Raw genomic sequence first — 21,686 nt, 5'->3', positions numbered from 1 at the left:
GGCATTCATTCATGAACGAAGGCGTCTCTTGACTGCAATGATGATGATCATACACCTACCTTCTCCTCGTCTTGACTTTTTTTTTAGATGTTATGAAGTCTTTTTTCTTAACCATGGAAATAATTCATCATTTCAGCTGCCTTTTGTGGTCTTTCTGGCTGTTTGGTGTTGCTGAGCTGGCCATTGCATTTATTTTTTCAAGTCGTGGGTGTGACCCCTCCTAAAATCTCTTTATTTAAAATTTTTTTTTTCAGCTTTAGTGACGACACTCTTCACTTTCCCAAAGGTTCTCTTTGGACCTGATATTTAAAATTACAGTCAAAAGCATTTTTTGAATGACTGCTTCACAATAAAGCAAGGGAAGACATCTCAGGTGGCCATGAAACTGCTTGTCGATTAGTTTTGAACCTCTGAAAATAGGGGTCTGTGTATATTAACTGTTTCTAAACAGTTAATGCAAAGTTTTTGTATAATCCCTTGAATTAAATCTGGAAGGCTTTGACCAACAATCTATGCACATAACACTGTAAATCCCCCGTGGTTGTTATAAGAATCCAAGACTCCAAGTTAAAAAAAACTAAATTTATTTTACACAATCGCAGTTATTTACACAATTACATTTGGAACCATACTTAATATATGATATATAAGAAAATAATGTGCAAAATATATCATGATTTTCAAACTTGTGATTTTACCCTGCAATGCTATTTGACACACATACACACATTTGATTTTTTTTTTTGCCACATACCTAGTAACGCATCATTTCCATTTCCTGAGGTTGAGACCTTTGCCCCCCAGACTCATACCTATAGCCGCACAACCTTTTTGCATCAACAACTGAAGCAATGATTGTGTCAGATCTCAAACATCCATACATCTAGAACTCATAGCACATCATATGACGACTGTATGTCACACGGATGTTTCTACAATTATGACATATACAGTAATTACAATTATATAGTAACATGTTGTACACCTCACACAAAGTTTTTCCTAAAATAAATTGACCAAAAATTATGCCGTTTTAGTGCAACTTATCTACTTCATCTAACACAGTGCAGTACATGGATTGGGCTTAGGGGTAATTTTCACACTTCAGTAGACTGGAGGCATTTACTGGCCACTGTTTAGCTGTTTGTCACGTACATTACAAGGCAGGCAAACTGTAATCTGTCACTTCTGTTTGGTAGACAGTAGCTGTGCGTGCTGTTTTTTTTTTCTGTAGTAATTTCTGACATTGCACATTGTTTTAGTTTTTACAGTGTGAGTCTAGAATTCTAAAAAGTTCCCAAACACTAAACCAAAAACTACGGTAACCAGTAGCACCCTATTAACAGCTTACATTATGTAACACGTATATGTATAAAAAGGTTTTTGTGTCAGGACAAAAGCAAGAGGGAGCAACAGCTGTCATCGTACCAGCTTTTCAATTATTTGAATATTTCAGCAGGTGACAGGTCATGTTTGTCAGCATTCTTGTGTGTATACTGTGTGTGTTTGTGTATGTGTGTGTCAAAGAGGCAGTAAACGGTAGTGTCTATGAAGTAGAGCAACTGTTACAAAATCAAATCTGCTCCACTAAGTGATAGCTTTTTGAAGCAAAATTTCCAGATTGCCGAGTTTTTATTATGCCACATGATTGTTGATCCAACTACTCATCAGCTACGCGCTTTACTTGTTGCTGATCTCTCCACTGTCAGAGACAACATCATACTCTGGAATATTCCAGCTGGCATATATCCACTGCCTGCCTTAAAGTGTGCACAGCAGGATATTCAAAAGGAATGAACACCGTCAGGTTTAATCATAACCTGCAGTAAAAAAATGTTTTCCTGTGACTATAAAAGCAGCCTACAGGTTATTTCATCAACTGCAAAAGTTGACACTAGTACTGCCAGTCAATGTGCCAGTCAGTGTGCCAGTCATTTCAGACTGACGGAGTGAAACTCTAGTTTCGGAAGCAGCTCATCATGACTCAGAGGTGATTTCTATTCATTTCTTGGATTAGATGTTTAAAACAGAGAAAGGTCATTCCCACTGCCAAAACTACCAAAAGTGTCTCTGTGGGGTCACTTCATCACATCAGTTGATGATGCCAGCAAATGTATTAATTGGCAGAGGAAGTCCTTTGTTCATGTACTTGCTCAGTCCAGCATCTTTATCCTCTTCCAACTTGTATTTGGACCTCATTGTTTTCTGGACGCAGTATCCTGGATCCACACAGGGCGAGACCTCAATGCTACAACAAAAACATGTTTAACATGGAGATCAGTTTGGACTGCGTGGAAACGAATTAGTTCCTTAACCAACTGCAGCTCTCTTTTACCAACTAGTACTGTTGCAGTTGTTAGCAATGTAGCATCACACGTTTTTTTTCCTTTACCGATGAGACACCAAGCAAAAAAACAAAAAGCCACTGAAACTACACTCTTTTACCTCTGCACATTTCTGTAGGTCCTGGAATCATCCCTGTCCAGTGTAACAGTGAAAGAACGTCTCTCCAAAGTGCGAATTTTAATGTTGCTGGTTCGAAACTTTGGCTCCTGCAAAATAATTCACATTGTTATTAAATATTTGCATATATGTATATATATGTATATATATATATGTATATGAACATATATATATATATATATATACATATATGTATATACATATATACATATATACATATACATATATATATATATATGTATATATATGTATATATGTATATGTATATATATATATATATATATATATATACATATATGTATGTACATATGAACATGCTTGTGGTATCTGGTCAACTCACCACAGTGTTGTTTTTCGTCTTTACGGAGGTTTCGTTTAACATCAGTGTCAGACAGTTTAGATCTACGTAAAGGATAAGAAAACACAGAACTTAAAAAAGTATTGAAAAAAATATTGAAAGCATGATTCATTGAGAAAATTCTGCACCTTCTGCTTCATTGGAAGGAATGGCATTGATCCGAGCACCTGTCATCCTGACCGAAATCCCTTCATCGACGTCACGGCCACTTAATGTCACCTGCATTCATACAAAACCACGAACACAGACACAAACAAGCAAGAATGAGTCGTTATGCACTCACACAAATGCATCAACACAAACTACACAATCAGGAGAGTCAAATTTTTCAGCACATCTTCTGGTAACTGTTAAGAAGTTTGGCTAAACTAGCACTAATAGCAATCCAAGAAGGAAACAGGGAAGTCCCCCCCCAAAAAAAATGAAATTTACCTTTCTGTAATTCATTGAGACCATAGCTCCGCATAACTCCCCCCGAGCTCTTCCTGTGTTTATCTCCTTTTGGTTAGAGGAATGTGGTTAAACTTGACTGTGCACAGTTACAGTAAAGCATAAAATACTGGGAAAAACACTTCTAAGAACAATTTACCTCTAACTGATGCAGCGATATGCCTGAATTCAGGAAACTCCATGTCCAGATGGGTAAGAAACACTTCCTCCACTGGCTCCTTCGTCATGTTGGTGAATGAGATCTAATGGAAATGACACAAATTTGTTTATATTTGAAAAGACACTGTCGATGCTCACATGCATTGTGTTGAATTAGTTTTGTTTTCACAGAAGAAAAGAAGAAAAAAAGACCACAAAGAAAATATGTAATGTTACCTTAACAAAGTAGATAGCGAAGTAGACCGGCTGCTGACCAGTACGGACATAATAGGAAATTATATCAGAGATGAAGGGCTCTTTTTGCCTCTCGTTGCTTGCTTGTTGCTAGAGAAAACAAAAGACCTGTAAAATTAACCTGACTGCACAATGTTGTAACTGCATAGTCATTTTGATTTCACATCAACTGTATCTGAAATAGATGTCACTAAATAGTCCACGAAAGGCAGGAAATGCAACAGCGCTTGTTATTTTTGGTACTATGCTAAAGCTACTGTTCTTTAAGTTGATAGTTTCAGAGTTTGTGTTTCAGTTTGAATTCTTTTTCAACTCTTATGCACCATATGAACCCAAAGCTATGGCATCTAAAACTTTATTTTACAAATAAAATTTAATCTAAGTACGAGGAAAAGAAAGAAGGAAATCGCTTTGCCAGAGTATACTGAGAAGTAGATGCCAAACTCACATCAAACAATGAACTGTAACAGTAGTTTACATGCATACATATCACTGTTCATTTTCCAGTTTCAGAGTACTTCTATTTCCTGTTTGAGTTTACAGAGCAGTGTCAAGAAATCTTTGATATAAGCTTACTTTACTTGTGGTTTCAGTGAAATCAACATATTTGTTTTCCTCACAGTATGTTATGCAATGCAATTTCCTGTGCTTTACCTCAAGCACTCCAACACACACACTGCCACTGTCTACAGTAATTCTCCACTCTCATTTAGTTATACATTTTTAGTATCTAACAAAACCCTGCTTTTAAATATGTTTTATTGTACCATTTTAGCCAGGTTGGGAATCATTCTACCCAAGCTCTTGATGTTGCAGTTGTACCATGGGTCAACGTTGCTCAAATAGGAACCAAGAGTGCAGGAATCCCCCTTGGATTGTTGGTGGTTTTCCTACAAACAAGGAACATGGAAGTGAAACCATAAATACCTTAAATGTGGCTCATTACATCAAAGCACCAATCCACTACTGCAGAGATAAAACTAAACTTTGTGAATATAAAGTTTCACATACTGATCTTCTGGTTAAACAGAAGCCATTCAGTTTTGTTATCTTTTGAGGTTTGTTATTTACCAAATAATCAGTGGTGTGCTGAAAAGAGGAAGTTCCCTTACTTTGACCGGGGAGATGGGACTACTGGGACTGCAAACAGGGATGTAGTAAAACTGGAGGTCGACTTTCATTGTGAGAAAAAGCCTTCGTGCTTCCCTTTTTCTGCAGAAGCAAACCAGAGATTCATGAGGAGTTTAAAGTGTGTTAAGAATGATTGAATTTTAACATTTAGCCAGATACCTACAATAGAAAAAGTACTTGTGATTCATAGACCAGTAATAAAGTAAACTAAGTAACCGTGAACACAAATTGTAATTCAAGATTTGATGTAAAGATTTTCCTCCTACTGTAGCTTCCTATTTCTGTTATGACATAATGTACCTGCACAACTGTCAGACAGTTAAAATATGTTCCCTAAAATAGAAAGAGTGGTCATTGTTATACTGCAACAAACACATTTAACATTACACAGAAATACAGTTTGCTTATATCCTCTATTTGAACAATCTGAGCTTCTCATGCTAACTTTAGTTTTTCTTTGTAAAAAGACATTCCAGGTACTGCATACTTAATCTAGTGAGAAAAAACCCGCAAACAAACACTGACCAGCAAAGTCATGAGAAAGAAAACCTATGTAGCTACATGTAGATCTAAACCACAAGAGATAGTTCCCAGCTGCATCTGTTTAGACACTGCTAAATTTGCTCGGTTGGTTTGACGCCTGTCTCAAAAGCGACTACAGTATAGCGTAATAAAGTAGTAGAAATCATAAATGAGGTGTCACAGCTTGCAGTAGCAAACAAATAAAAGCTATATATTTGGCCACATAAGAACCTAGAATACTAAAAGTGCCAAAGCAAAATTGGTCAATGCATCGTCATCAAAAACTGTATTCATTATGTGATGTGAGTAGTCCCTCACCTGAAGAAGTAATAGGCTTTAGCTAGGCGGCCCAGCACCCTGTCACTCCCCATGATGACTATCCTGGCAGTAAGTTGTCTCTGCTGCTTGGAGAAGGGGTTTTGCATCACACTGCTTCCTGCTCTTCTCTGCAAAGTCATCCCTCTTCTTCCTCCCCTCCCTCCACTTCCTCCCGCTCCTGTGAGGCTTGCCTGGTCCTCCATATTTTCCTGTATCAGCACCATACTGTCTTTCACGTTTGGTTTCATTTTGATGCCTCCGCGCCTCCACAGTTTCAATGAGTCTTGCTCACTGGAACAAGAAGGTATGAGCATTAAATGATCGTATGAAAGCTTCCTAGAGTATGCATGCTGTTGATGAGGACCTTTAAGTACAACTTTATTTCAAATGACTTTGGGGGTAATTTACATGGACTACTGTTGCTCAAAAGCATGCTTTGGAAAACAGACCGGAGTTTTGCACTATGCTACTGTACAAAACGTGCATATTAAACCATGCAAACTACAATGAAACTTGATATTATGATAAAATAGAAACCATTAGATATACTTTTTCGATTGTTCCCATGGTCCAGTCATGCTGACAGCATCCAAAGATGACAGTTGGGACGGCTCAATGCTGGGTGGCAGGTCCCTTTCAATTCCGCTGTCGTTGGACATAATGGAAAAGCGCGTCATGTCACATGGCATCATGTCAATGGGCGATTCACCCAAATCGGGGTCCTCCTGCTCTTCAATGATGGAGAACTGGTCTGACATGGAACTGGATCGAAGCCACTTGGCCAGCTCTCGCCCTGTCAACAGTTTGAACATTTGTTATGCACATGCAATACAGATAATGTTACTCATATGGAGTCATATACACTCATATACACTGAGCGACAGTATGTGAGTCCTTTCAATAAACGTCACAGCTGGTCTTACGCATTACTTACTGACAGTTGCATTACTTTTGTCTACTTTAAACACAATCACGCGACTACTTCAGATGCTGCTTTACGTCACATCTTCAACAAACTAGTTTCCCAATTCTGTGCGAAGCTTTTGTTAGAGACTGTAATTGCTATTTTATTCAGTGGGAGTTCTTAGTGGTGCTCAGAAGAGTATTCTCTATTGTGCCAGACTGCAGTGAACACATTTAGTTTTACTTCAAAAATCATTTGAAATTTCAATAAGCGTACACTCGCTTCAGGTATAGTCACTCTGAGGGCTCCACTGATTCAGTTCAAGATGGGCTTAAATGATTTTGTTGCATTAAGTGTGTTAAGCTCTGATAAGCTGAAATCAACTTTAATTAATGTTCAGTATCAGACTGACTCTTGTAGTTTGACTTTACTGGTTTCAGGTATATTAAGAAGTGTTATTTGATAACTGAATGAAATCATATCTGCGCTAACTGTTTAAAAAAGCTACTCTTTCTCAATAAACTTTGATTTGGACTGAATTTTTCACTATTACTGTTGCCAGAAAGGACAAAAGGTAGAAACAAGTTTTGTTTTTGTGGAACAAAAACAAAACTTGGCATCATGTTTCTAGTATCAAACAAGGAAACAATTCAGCAAAGATATAAAAACATATTTTTTTCCCTTCTGTTTGTCATTTAAGTTCCAAGTCAGATGCTGGATTTTCTATTTTTAGTGTATCACCCAAGTCTCGGCCTAATTCATCTCAGCTTACTGTTTGCAACAATATCCTCTAGAATCCCGCCAGCATTAAGAGACACTCACAAATATCCAGATCCGCTGTCCACAGGTGGAAGCTCATCTCTGGGTTAGGAAGAGGGCAGTCACATAGTGGTCCACCAGACAATGGTGCTGCAACACACACAGCGGAAAGCAGAGAGAGGAAGAGACCAAAACTGTCACAATGAATATTAAAAAAAGCACTCGCTAACTCTACAACTTCCTCTGTGTAAACACCCCTGTCTATCCTTCAGGGTTCCAGCTGTAATGAAGCCAGGGCAGATTCATCAGATAAACCGATGTGATAACAGCAGGGAAAAGAGTGTCATGAAAATGTATACCCGGAAATACTAATAATACATACAGCTGACTTTACACATTGGCATGGGGGAAACAGCTAAACAGAAGGTTGTGTTTGATCTTAGCAACAGGCGATGAATCCAGGCCACATGGTTATATAAAACATGTCCATCAGAGATAATGCTTGAAAAATACACTGAACATTACTGACTGGTTTACAGTTCACAGCTTGGTTAGACTGAGATTTAGCTGTTTTAATGTTGAGATGCTTTGGACACACCAAACGAAGAGCCTCTGTCATACAGTTTGCAACAACATAATTTCGACACCATTTTTGTTGATTCTCCTGCTATACTTACAAGCCATGCATGAACGGAACAAAGCCCTAGAAACTTGCAAAGGTCTACTTTTCCCAACCACAATGATTTTTGAAATGTGACACTGCAGGCATTTTTGAACTGAATGTAAACAGTACTCACAGATTACTTTAGTAAAAAAAAAAAGCCCAGAGCCTTAGCATTTCAATACTCCCCTGACTGCAAGCTTGAAAAGTGGAAGCCCTGAATGCCCAACAGGTCGGCAGATGCCATGCTTAAGATGGTTGCATGAGGGTAGTTAGGACTATAAAGAGTATAAATTATGCACGTGCACCTTCTTTCTACTTCATGGAGACTGTAATTACTATTTTTATCAATCAATATCAAGAGAGCAGGTACACCAGATGTTATCAGTTCTTGGTTTTTCATTTTCCATTTGGCTTGTGTCTCTTGATGTGACTGTGGTTCTTGAACTTCTTCCACTTTCTTTCATGTCTACCTAAACCTGTAAGTTCATATATGACTCAGACAGATGAACCTTGCCCAACAGAAATGTGGTCTAGCATAGCTGTGCATTTGCTTTTCAGAGAAATCCTACCTGAGTCCGCATTGGCAACAATCTCGTTGTACAGCTGGAGAAGACGGCTCCTCAGCACTCCCTCCCCTCTGACGCCCTCCTCCAAGCTCTGCTCTAGCGACGCCAACACTTCCTGAAAATATGGCTCAATTTCTTGCCCCATGTCCTGTTGCAAAACAGACAAACAACTAGCTGAACACACACGGTCTCAGGAAAATAAACATATACAGATGATGTATTCATAGCAAAGAGGTGAGAGGTCATAAATGTGCGTATGCCTGCCCCTGTGTGTGCTCTGCTGAGGTGCTATCTTAGGACCACTGCCAGGAGACATTTCCACCATGCAGCTCAGAAAGAACACCCCTTCATTCATGATGTTTGGCATGACTCTTACACGATTTATATCCAGCTTTTATATAAGAGCTCCTTCTTGCCACCAACAGAAACATGATTCAAGCATGTCACTTGAACTAGGTCAGGCGCACGATTGCTTTGTGCACCCTTCATCGCTGACTTGCGCCTCCCCACAAGCGTAATACATATTCACGTATGATTTCTTTTTCTTTTAAATTTCCTTATTAATAAAAAAATACAGAATATCCTCTTCGTATGACTTACTATTATTAAAAATAAACAATTAAATGGCTTCCTACAGAACCTGTTAAACCCAGCAGTGCTTCCTCAATGCTTTCGCTAGATCGTCATCTTTTCTGCGGTATGTTTACCCAAACATCCGATCTTACTTCCACCGATCACTGACTAATTTTAACTGTAATATTGTATTATGTCCAGCCTACTTGAATTATCTGTCCATATTAAACTAAACACTGGTGAGTCACAAAGCAAAGAATTTACACAAAGTTTATGAAAATATTGGGAGTTCAACATTCAGCAGCATGAAGCAGAGTCACATTTGGCCTAGATGGTGAAGTTCAAATGAAACAGTGACTTGTATACCAGGTCTAATTAAAAACAAACAAACAAAAAAGTCAGGCATATAGAAAATGTCCACATTTAGCTTTACACTGCTACAAAACATAACTCCAACAATAAGAACAAGTGTACTGACCTTGAGGGCTTGAGCGAGTTTTGGCCCATGGCACTGCTCTTCTCCTAAAGCAGCCTGTATGGAGTGTTGTACCACACTGCGCATGTGATCTAGAGGATTTAGAAATTGACCTGAACATGTAGCCGATACCTCAAAATCCCCCGACACAGCTGTCACCAAGGACTCAGAGAAGACCTCTGGTTCAGCTAAAACAAAAACCCTGCAGATATGTAAAAAAAGAGTTAAAGACTGAACAAAGAAGGCAGCTGAGGAAATGTAAAAATTTCGTTCTAAAAGGGTTTAACTCAATCAACAAGTTTACAGTTAACTCACCTCTCTTGGAAGGGATAGTGCACGGTTTTTAATCTCTGCTCAGCTATGACCATCCTCTGGTACATCAGACCTGTAGATTAAAGCGGCATTAAATGGTACTGTATGGTTGCAATAATCAGAAAAGAGACAGTTATAAATGTCCATCAATCTTAAATCCAATAGAAGTGAGTTCCACAATCTTAAAAGCACAATCTCATTTGACCTGTGGATCGAGGTACCACAAACTGATCGGCCTCAGCAGCTGTTTAAACATGCTGTTCTAACATATGCAAGCCTCTTATCACCCCATATTTTAAATTCAATCAGTATGTCAAGGTCAGAAATAATACCTGGAATGAAGCGTTCAGTTTTTATCTGTCTTGTGTAGCTAAGGCCCACAGTGCAATAGGGGTGAGGAAACGTCAGCAGTCTCTTACAGAAGTCGTAAACCCGCTTGTAGAGTTCATCTGGAATATATGCTGTCTGAAATGTCACCAAAGACACACACACACAAACACAAGGTTTACAATACGAGCAGAAGACACAACTACAACTTTTCTTTTATGCTTATGAATGATAATTTTCTCAGTGTTGTTGAGTCAATTTGTTCTAGGAATTAAAACGCAAAGTTCTTCTATTAGGTGCTACGGACATTACCATACTGAAACACACCACTTTACATGCTTTAAAAGCAATGCATGGTTTTATTTTATTTTTGCAGTCCAGTGTACCACTGTATAAATATTGAAAAGAATAACCACACATATATCAATTAAATGTATTTAGCTATCTAAATTCACGTTAATAAAACCAAGTCGAGAATGCAAACAGACCACAAGAAATAAGTGAATTAACAGAAACAAGCAGCTCTTGGGTAATAATGCGGCAGACAAACCATACCTGGAAAATGGCATACATCAGTGTGTGGAGCAATGGGATGATGCATTTGCGAGAGTCCCATCTCTCCGCCTGCAAAGAAAACACATGATGTGACAGCTTGCACATATTTCAATAAAATAATCAAATTTCAGTTTCTATGAATCTCAGATAACTGCAGTTTCCTTTGTGTGAAAAGGGAAGCAAACTTTTTGTCAAAACCTCCGGTGTTTGCTGTCAGCATTTGTTGGTTTATGGTGATGCATTCCTTTAAAATTGTAATTTAAGAGTGTCAACGGTAGCGCTTCAGAGATTTAGAGATCAAGTACCTTTTCCAGCTCCTTTATCAGTAACCACACCAGAGACAAGCTATTTGCAGGATTCTTTTGAACCTTCTTATGAAGCGTCCATCTCAGCATCCCTGCACACACATGCACAAACACACACATGCACGCATGAGCTTTTAACACAGAAAACTAAACACACTCACCAAAGGTGTCAAATTTTTCTCCATACCAGTGCAAATCCAAAAGATGTTGATGACTACCAACAGAATGAGTCATCGTTTTGCTGACATGGCTAAACATTCCACACTGTGCTTACTAATACTTACTGGCTTCACTAAATATCTACTCTGAGTGGAAAAGTTTACAAGCTGGAACAGACTTGGTCACAGCAAAAATAATCACACGATGTGGCTCATAGGCAATCTTATACATGAGAACGGACTCAGCTGTAAACACAGATAAACACTATCACATCTTTTACATCTGATATAATTTTGATAAGGTGATTGGCGATTGAGATTTTTTTTCTGGTTTGTTTTTACCTTTGTTGAAACAGTCAGAGTGATGCAGCTGGTCTGTTTCTCTGGGCAGCACAGCCTGGATGCTCCGGTAGAGCTCTGGCTCTGGAACTGTAGGGGAGCCGTCACCTGATAACAAAAGTTGAGACACTGGGAGTTTAAGTCTGAATGATTCTGTTTTACATTTGCATAACTGAACTTTGTGTATAGTTATTTGAGTGCGTGTTCTGTACCTGTTGGCTCCATACTACACATGTCGTTTGAGCTATCCCAGAGGGCCATGTTGGTCATGTCTCACACACATCATGTGTCCATCAGCTGTAGACAGGAAATAGATGAGGAAAGTGAGCGTCACGTATGTTCTGTCATGTCTGCGTACAAACACTGAGTGGACAGACAGCCTTTCACTCTGCCTGTCTAACGGCGAATGACCCTTGTTTTAATACCAGCACTATATGTGTTTTCAGACAGTGATAATACATCTCTATTTCAATGTATCTTCAGAAGAGACATATCTGGCATTTGTGTGTGGTAAGTGTTGAAAGTCTACCTACGTGAACACCTACACACACACTCACACACCTCACAGCACATACTGAAGGTTAACAGATAAAATAATTGGTTCCACACGAACAAACTAAAAGCATTAAAAGTGTCTATAATTAATACAACCTACTTCACGTGCCAAGTCCCACACAGGTTTATGAGTCATCTGTAAAGCCCCCGTAATACAAATTCATTGTGACATTTGCCCAAGTCTGAGAACGAACCACCCATTGTGGCCATGGCTAGTTTAGTTTCAGATCCTTTATGTTCATGATAAATGGTGTATGAGATCAGGAAGACACTCTGCTTTTCAAGGAACTGTTGCAGTTATGGAGACAGCTTGTTATAAATATTTGCTCTCTTCACTACTCACAAAAATGCTGAATAAAATAACTTTAGCAGAGAAGGAGCAAAAGACGGGAGCATAACATACCAAGACTCACAGAAATAAAAACATGACACAACTAAGTGTTTTCACTTAAAAACTATAGTAGATCGCTTCTAAGTTTCTAACGAAAAAAAACAAAATAACAAAAACTATATTCATAGTATCATAGACGATGGCACTATAACCAAAAAGCATCCAAATCCATTTCTAACACGCAAGGTAAAATAGAGATAATATAGCATAAACTTACCCTGTTCCATATAGGGACAGACAATTATATTGCCCAAGTCTGCTATAGTCACGCACTACACAGGCTATACTGACATGCAAGTCACAGGAGTCAGAGAGACTGAAAGCGAGCGAGACCGTGAGTTACACGCAAGTGAGGACAGCGATTCATTTCTGAATGTATTTCCTTTTGTATGAGGGTAAGAGTTGTGGGCATGAGCTCAGTTCATTTTGGTTACGAAGAAGGGAGGTGTGTGGAGGTGCGTGTGGGTACGTGTGTGTGGTGTGTGTCTGTGTGTCTGTGTGTCTGTCTGTGGGGGGGAGGGGGGGCGGTTGGTCTGTGCAGGTTTCTGAACTGAATGTATTTGGATTTGTTTCTATTTTTAGACTTCTTACTCATACCTTGGTCTCTTGCGTTTATAAACTTTTACACCTGACACTTATTCTTCCATCTCTAAGTTTACCCATTTCACCTTTTTTCTCTCTTTCTCTCTAACACACACACACGCGCACACACACACACACACACACACACACACACACACACACACCGATTCAGGTCACTCCACTGAATGGGTCTGTACAATGAAAGGACTTAGTATGATGGATTTAGCCTTGATCCCTCTAAGAAAAGCAGCGTGTTCAAAAACAGTGTTAACAGCGCTGCCTCAGCAGTTCAACGCTGCCTGTTTGACCACAAGTTTCCGGTTGCCTCTACCATGATCACTCTCTTTCTCACTGTCTTTCATTCCCCCTTCTCTCTCTCACTCATTTTTTGTCTTCGTAGATCTTCAGCAGTGCAGCTGGCTCCTTTAATACACAGGAGGGCTCTAGATATTATCTTTATTTTTGTGTTTCTCTAAGGTATAAACAAATGCAGACACAAAACTAGCCATGCATGCACATACACATGCATAGCAAATGCATACATTGGCTCTCACTGACACACGGTTGCAAGTGTAGACTCTATCTTGGCTTTTTCAAGTGAAACCATTAATGCAGTACAGGAGCTGACACATACGTAGCACTTCCTTTCTGTCGAATGAGTGGGCAGACAATGCTCTATATTTAGAGAGAGAGAGAGAGAGAGGAGAGAGAGAGAGAAGAGAAAGAGAGAAGTAACTTCAGCTCAGAAATGACTTAAAAATAGATGTACCCTATCATTTAGAGCATTTCTGAATATGCAGTTTGGAAATCCCAGTCTGCACTAAGTGTACTGCAAAAGGTGAGACGGTGGACTTGTTAAACTTTGCGTTACATTGAAATGAAAAAAATGTTCATGATTACGGCATCGAACTTTAAGTCGTCTTATGTAGTCCTACCAATATCCATTACAATATCCATATATGGTATGTAAATAAACACACCTGTTATTACTGTACCAACACTTGGACGTTCAGGTTTCTTCCAAACTATTTTGTATGAAGTGTTCATTTGCAATCCTCATGCAGCAATATCATTTTTTTGTCAAAAATATATATGCACAAAAATAATACAATGCTAAAATTTACAACTGCAGACATACACCAGCAAATACCCAATTTGTATTTAAAATACATAAAATCACAAGACAAAGTCAAGTTAAATTTACCTAACATACAAGCAGTATGATCGTGTGATTTATTACACTCGTACATTTTAGCTGAAACAGAAACAAAGACAGGTAATAAACAAGTAACTACATGCACAAATACTATTCCACTGTAACAACTCACACATATTGTGCCATCGACTTACCACTACCACGGTGCACCTTACAACAAAAAAGCCCTTTTTTCATTTAAGTAGATCACACGATTGTTTGGTAGAGATTACAACATTCCTACTGTTTGCATAGCTGCTCTGACATTTTCATAGTCAGAGACTTTTATGTATTTAAATTCAGGACTGCCTGTGAATATAGGTAAGTTTGAGTTTATTGTTCTAGTGTTGCAAGTTTTGAAGTTCGGGGTTCATGTTTTAATTTCTTTACTATTCCAATAGCATCTTCTTGTGACAAAGGTGAGTCTTTGATTTAGGAATGAATAAGAATTTTTTTATTAATAAAGCCAAAAGCTTTGAAATAAACTTAATTAAGTTTAATTTGAATTTAATTAGATTTAATTAAATTCAAGCGTTCCCAAAGATAAAAAAGGTATGTCTTCAGGCTCGATTTACAAACACTGATGCATACATCTGATGCTTGAGGTGACTTGGTGCAACGACAGCAAAAGCATTGACTCCCTTTTGATAACTGTAATGACTTGCTGTTTTGCAATCCTATATCTTAATTCCTATTTTCATATTTTTTTCTTTTTGGGGGGGGGGGGGGTTGTTTTATTGTACTGTTTTTTAAGTAGGGGTTCCTGTCGAGCTTTTATTTTTTGGATGATTTTTAAGATGCTCTACTGTTCTAGTGTTAATTTTGAATTCTTGGTTTTTCAGCTTCAGGTCCTACTTTGAGTTTGTTATTTGTGAGCGTAGTTCCTTCATTGTTTCCCTGTGTGCTCCTCCCTCTGTCTTGTTTTTCTGTTTTCCGTCATGAATTATTCCTTTCATATGTGTCTTTCTTGTTTCTTCCTTATTTCAGTTATTGTTGTCCATTTCCTGTTTTGTTCTGATAACTAGTTTTCTCAATTTTTGCTTTGTTTTTTTTTACTTCATTTCTCTTGATTGACTTCAGTGCTTTCAACTGTGTCTCATTCCCATTCATTTTCTCATTCCCAAAGCCCAAGGTGTGTAAACAGTCCAGTTTTCAGCTTAGTTCCAACTTCACAATTTGTACTTCCTGTGTTTTTGTTGCGTTGTTCTGGATATATTACCACCATGTCCACATTCTGGCCCTGCCAATTTCACTGAAACCTTACAAATAACCCAAACAATGCTAATAATAAAAAAAAAAAATAGGTCAATATTTTATACAGGTCCCATCCTGTCACTTACCTTTTGGCCTCATGCCAGTGACACAAATTTCCCCATGAGTGTTGACAATTTACGGTTAATGTCATTCAGTTCCTGATTACATTACAGTGCACATCTGTCTACACCTTTCTTGTACAAGCAGCCATTGGCAAGCGTTGCAGTGGTCAGCTGAAGCCTCGGACTAACAGAAAACAGGAGCGTTCATTTCTGTTGAGGCACACTGCAGACATCTCAGAAAACAGGAAGGGCCTGACAGCACTGTGTGGAAGTGTGCTCATAGAGCAAGAGAAAGGTGGTGTTTAGATGCATGCAGGGGAGGTGAGACTATATGTGTGTCTGCTTGATTGGAAATCCCCAACCTAGGATAGCTTAGGGTCTTTTGACAGACAGGTTTAATCGTCTCTCACATCAGAGTTGGACAGAGTACAACAGTAAGTATCTGCACAATTTTACCCAGAAGTAGACAACAAGTAATACCTGAAAAACAAGTGTGGAGTGGAATCTTTTGGATTTGTTCACATAAACATTAATGCGTGTCGCACAGTGAGTTATCACTTACAGCAAAAAGCATAAACAAGTTCCTTGACTTCTTTTTTCTTTTCAGGAAAAAAAGACATAGTGAAAATTCCCACTGAAGTCAATCAAGAGAAATGAAGTAAAACCCAAAGCAAAAATTGAGAAAACTAGTTATCAGAATAAAACAGGAAATGGACAACAATAATACAACCCAGAATAGACACTGATTGTCTGTTACTTTGTTCGAGGTGTGAATTACTTCACATTGAGCAACAAAACGGTCCCTCTCTTCAATAACCAACAGTTTGTCATCTGTGATTACGACAAAGCAAAGGTAACTGAACACTGCGATAATATTTCAGAAACACACCTGCACAAGCAAAAGCTGCAAAGATATTTCAAAAACAGACATGTAATCTTGCATGAGCAACAAGGGATATCAATCAAATTGATTTCCTGCATCAACATAATGGACAATATGCGGAAGTCCTCTTGGGTGCTTGAATGTGCACATGTTTGTGTGCAAACTTGCCCAACAAGGAATTATCTCCTCCTTGGGGGAAATTTCTATTTTCTATATATATTTTCTAAGGTATGCAACAAAAATTTTAGGTTTTTAGTTTCAGATCGGAGGAGCTGCTTAAGTTAAGTTAAAGGTTTACATGCACCAGGTATGCCTCTTAGTGTAGTATGCTAGATCCATCAGGCAACAGGAAGTTGGACAAAACAAGACAGAGAGAAGTTTCCCGTAAAGGTCTGCATGTGAGAGTTTGTGTGTGTGTGTCTGGTAAGGCCCTTGCTGTGGAGCTTGCATGTAAGAAGTGGGTCAGTTGGACCACTAGGGTTCATGTGAGGATGTGGCATTTAGGTTAGATTAGGTAACATGCAAGAACAAGAGTTTTGCAAAAAAATTGTATATTTAACCCAAATGATGATGAAAGCTAATACTTACTTGTGTGTAGTCACCCATGAACAAACACATCATGCCGCGCACAAAGCACTTACAATGTAACTTGTGCTGACGGATATACACAAATTCAGTATTTGCAAACTAGGAACTTTTTGTGCAAAACCTTTAAGGCTACAAGTTTAGCTACACACATTCATAACACTGATTACAGTGTTTTTTTTCTGCTTTTCCTCAAAATTGCTATGAAAGTGAAACTCGTCTGAAATATTATTGCTACATTTGTTACATCAGTTTTTTGGAACAGTGTTCGAATTCAGTCATACATCTAAATTCATTCAGCTCAATGATAGACAGCTCTGAACACAGACAGCATTGTAAGAATAGTACAGCTGTGACCTCAGACAGAAGGCCTGAGGATAACCGGAGCACTGTAGAGAAGTATGAATGATTTATGTTTTTGGTCTTAATGAATAGCAAGCTATTTTTATAGACAGCTACATCAGCTATTCAATCTTCACATGCAGTTCTGGCATGCTTGTTTGTAAAGACATCTTTAGAAAGAAGCAGCGAATAGGTTTCACATATTTTGTTTGCTTATATAGTCACAAATCAGCTGATTCCCTTACATGGCAACCAAGAAAATAGTCTGGCTGGGTTTCCTAATACTTTACAATCCTGTCCGTCAAACAGATGAGATGGTATCCCTGCTATCAGTCTATCTGTTTAATCAAGTGCAATGTCTCTCATACACACATGGCTAAAGACTGATTGAAATGTAATTAGAAAATTAATTTTATTCATTGACTGACATAAAGTATGTGTTAGCAGTGCACTTATTAAAGTATATAGCCTATAGGGACTATAGCTCACATTCATGTTTTGATATATATTTTTTCAATTCAAATAGTTGTTCTTGCAGTAGTCAGTAATATTACTGCAAAGGTCTCAACAACAAACATTGTTTGTTTGCTGCCCAAGATCACCAGTCTAACCACATATCAGATCTTATTCAGCCACAGTGGGCAAAAATGGGCAACAGTGAATCACAGCAGTAAACTGTTGAAAAAGTAAAAAAGCTTTCGGGGTAAAGTGACCCGCGGCTACCGCCACAGGATGTGCCAAGTGCGTCACATAAAGAAAAACAGCAGCACAGATAGATCTTCACACATTTGGCTACGATGGAGCCACTACTTTCCAAGGAACCCACAGTCGCAGAACTGTGCCAACAAGTATTGCCATTTATTTTTATGTCCCTTAAAACAAACAAAAGGGTAGTGTCTCAAAGTGAGGCCAGTCTGTGGCCGTCTGGGTTTTGGCATCTGCTATATATGGAACTAAGTGTGTTTTATAATCACTTTCTACAAGGTTGTGATTTTGAATGTTGTGTCAGGTATTTTGGGAAAATTCAGCGGTTGTGTGGGCTAACACTGGTCCAAAGCTGTATCTAAAAACTGAAAATTTACTCTATGAAAAGAACAAGCCATCATCGCACGCTTGTAGTGCAAAGTGGCACCCTAAAACGCAATGTTTTGTCCAAAAGCGTAACTGGTAGAGATAGTTCACTTACGATAAGGAAAGCCACAACTGCTCAAACGTGTGAAGCTGTTGTTATGAAAGCAGCTGCCATTTTGACCAACTTGTTTTGATTCATTTTAAAGTAAAGTAAAGATTAAGATTTATTTTATTTCCTATTTTCTCTCATATACGGTATCTTTTATTTTTCCAACCCGCTTTAAAAATACACTTTTGTTAATATGTTTATTCAGTTTTCTCAATTTTCTTTTTTATATAACGAGTGATATAGCATGCACTGTGGTTTGTAGGATGGTATATGACATATGGAAAATACATTATTTCAAGTAACTGGTAGTGGGAAGTCATGCCATCTGACTATGCTGCAAATTCTTGTTAACACAGCCTGAAGATATGTTGGAGGATGTTCTTCCGACTAAATTTAACAGCAGCTATTAAAAGGTTTATTAATTTGTTTGTGACCGACAGCACCTGAAACTGCCCAAGTCCTTCCTGCCATGTCTTTAGGTTATGAGTCAAGCCAACATAACTGAGCTAAATTTAGCAAACAGCAAGCCAAACGTAAAATATATTTAATTTATTGTATTTTATAATATATTTGTTCCAGAAGAGTTCTACATTGTCAAACATTTTTTGTTATTTATTCATTTTACCTTTTCTCCCCACATCACGAAGCTACGACATCACAACAGGATCGGTCAGTTTCACTGTTGATCCTGGACCAACAATAATTATGATGATGCAGGAACAATCTTGACCCATCTTGACACAATCAAGACATTTTCTGTAGCCTGTAGCCACAAACTAAAGTATTTCCTTGAGCACTTTTTTTCCTCACAAGAATTTTCTTCTCGGTCTTCAGCATTCCAACCAAACACTTCCCAGCAGAACACAAATGTAATGCATTATCTCTAGCGCTATCAGTGGCCTCATGCGGGCCAGCATTCTCATCTTTAGTTTTTGATCTACTAAACAAAATTAGAGATTATCTTAGTGTTAGGATGCCTTTAAGATACATTTGCAAAAATTGTTCCAAATGTTGCCCTTAAGTGGTTGACATTTAAGAACTAAGAATCCTTTGTGGAGAAACGCCACTACATCAGCACATGATGCTGACCCTGTTTTTATTTCATGGCTTACAGCATGAGCATTATGTAGTTAATGTGTTCATTATCGTTATTATGAACACATTAATAATTAATTACACAATAATCATGCTGGGCAAAGTGTACAATTAATTATTATTATTATCCTTGTTAAAAGAACTTAAATAAGCAAGCTCTATTAAAGTCTATATTTAATGATTAACCATCCTTATATTAAATAGGTAAGTTCTGTTCCACTGCTGACACGAGACAGTTTAAATGCAGTCCCGTGTCTCATGGTGCACCTGTTCTGGTCATCCTCTCAACATGTTGCTTGGCTACATTATCTCACTGCAGGCATTTGACTCACCCCAGAAACTGTTCATGAGTTTGAAAGCAAAAGGGTCTCACAGTGACCGCAGCATTGATAAGGTTACCTTTATAATGAACAAAGTGCAACTAATTTTCCTTATGCTGCGTATTTAAATTGTGATCATTTGCTGCTCATTCCACTATTGCAAGATCCTCATGATTTCCCCTTGAACACCGTCCAAACCAAAACCGCGTCAATGAGGTAATAGCCTAAATATTTTAAGCAGTGAAGTCATCCATCCTTCATCTCTCAGTGCAAAACCTCACCCACTAGCTGACATCAGTAGTCTGATTTTAAATAACATTGCATTTCTTTTTGCTTCACTGGATTTTGCTGCACCTTTATTTAGACAGTGATCACGATTCTCAGGCAGCCTAAAAAGAGCCAATCATCCACAGATTTTTTTCCCCTCCAAACAGATGCTGATTCACTACCCACAGATGACCATTTGCTCTCTTCAACTACAACTAACCATTATTCCACTTAACCCCAAAGTGGTGCCAGGAAGCTCAGATCTAAAACAAGGAAGCTGGAGGAAATGCAGGCTTACTTTTAGACTCAGACACAACAGAGAGCCGGGGCTTCAATCAGATCAAGCACTGTTATCAAAATCTTGCTATTATCTCAGGCGGGGGAAATAAACCGCCGCCCCCCTGTCTTCCCGTGTCATAAGTCAGGATGTGGGGAGGTTTTTGAACAGGCTAACTTGCACGTAAGACACTCTATACAGAAAACACGGTCGGATTTTTTTTTTAAAAAGACAGACAGAGAGAGAGAGACTGGGCACTACAGCTGTCATGAGCAGCAGCAACGGAATTTCTTGTCAAATATTTCTGCCTGGAGCTCTACTTAAAAATCACTGACATATCTTATCTCCATATATCACACATATATCACAGTAAGTGTATACTGCTGTCAAAATCGTGTACCAGTTTACAAACGCAAACAATGTTAAGGCAACAAAAAAAGAAAGAAAAAAAAGAAAAGAAAAAAGCCAACATAAACAAAAAAGCATATATCAAACTATCAAACTAAAACAACAGCATAAACAACAGAAATATGCAGGCTATTTACAGTTTCACCTTAAACTGAATGCACAACTGCATGCAAATTATTTTTCATTACTTTCAGTATGTTAGCTACAATTTAACAGTCGTCGACACCACATTTTCCGCGAGTGGGCAGAGGGTAAAGTAAACTAAAAATGTCAGCAGTTGGTGAAACGACGATATTCTAGCTTTTTGGGAAACTTACCTAAAGTTGAGTTAATGCAGGAAGCTTCATTCGCTCTTCTTAAATTACTGTACAATTTCTGCGTCTCTGTCGCTTCACTCCAGTCATCTGTCTGACAGCAGAACAATCTGCTGACCACGCCCACTGCCCGGAAACCAATCAGAGAGCTTAAACAGATATGATCGTCTAAGAACGAGTCCTCGATAGATGAATAGATAGATGTCACTGATCATCATTGATGTTTGTGGCAGTAGAGCCATTTTAAACTGTTTCATGGTGTCCCACTTTCGCATTTGTTATGATGTGGCTTTATATGCATATCTCTATATAAAGATATATGTGTGAAGGTGCATATCTGTACTTACAGATGACCGCACGGGCGCCGCTGCATTTCAGAGGGCATTCATTTTACCTCAGACGTG

At 38.4% G+C, this 21,686-nt stretch overlaps 1 protein-coding gene across 2 annotated transcripts; it reads right to left on the bottom strand.

Moving 5' to 3' along the window:
- Positions 1-734: 734 nt before the first annotated feature.
- pik3r6 (phosphoinositide-3-kinase regulatory subunit 6) lies at positions 735-21,424 on the bottom strand. Of its 2 annotated transcripts, none has more exons than XM_005469989.4 (21): positions 21,286-21,424; positions 11,785-11,869; positions 11,576-11,680; positions 11,076-11,167; positions 10,771-10,839; positions 10,221-10,353; positions 9,892-9,961; positions 9,580-9,778; positions 8,532-8,676; positions 7,362-7,448; positions 6,185-6,428; positions 5,636-5,926; positions 4,777-4,876; positions 4,432-4,554; positions 3,647-3,754; positions 3,411-3,513; positions 3,254-3,319; positions 2,950-3,040; positions 2,804-2,865; positions 2,446-2,552; positions 735-2,248 (listed from the first exon to the last, which is right to left on the bottom strand). In XM_005469989.4, the coding sequence occupies exons 2-18, from the start codon at positions 11,840-11,842 to the stop codon at positions 3,021-3,023; spliced, it is 2,013 nt and encodes a 670-aa protein (XP_005470046.2). In that variant the 5' UTR covers positions 11,843-11,869; positions 21,286-21,424; the 3' UTR covers positions 735-2,248; positions 2,446-2,552; positions 2,804-2,865; positions 2,950-3,020. The 2 variants fall into 2 exon arrangements, with proteins under 2 accessions (XP_005470046.2, XP_019215201.1); XM_019359656.2 differs by lacking the exon at positions 21,286-21,424 and adding an exon at positions 12,736-12,886.
- Between the last annotated feature and the right edge of the window lie 262 nt (positions 21,425-21,686).

Source organism: Oreochromis niloticus, linkage group LG6, assembly GCF_001858045.2.
Source record: "Oreochromis niloticus isolate F11D_XX linkage group LG6, O_niloticus_UMD_NMBU, whole genome shotgun sequence".
In the NCBI taxonomy this organism is placed as follows: domain Eukaryota; kingdom Metazoa; phylum Chordata; class Actinopteri; order Cichliformes; family Cichlidae; genus Oreochromis; species Oreochromis niloticus.
This window is presented reverse-complemented; position numbering and strand designations above follow the sequence as displayed.

Excerpts from the sequence above, each read along its gene's own strand:
- pik3r6 (XM_005469989.4), bottom strand. The coding sequence starts at position 11,842 with ATGACCAACATGGCCCTCTGGGATAGCTCAAACGACATGTGTAGTATG. Across the intron at positions 8,677-9,579 it reads AACTCGCTCAAGCCCTCAAG|GACATGGGGCAAGAAATTGA; the intron begins GTCAGTACACTT and ends GTTTTGCAACAG. Across the intron at positions 6,429-7,361 it reads GACAGCGGATCTGGATATTT|GGCGAGAGCTGGCCAAGTGG; the intron begins GTGAGTGTCTCT and ends AACTGTTGACAG.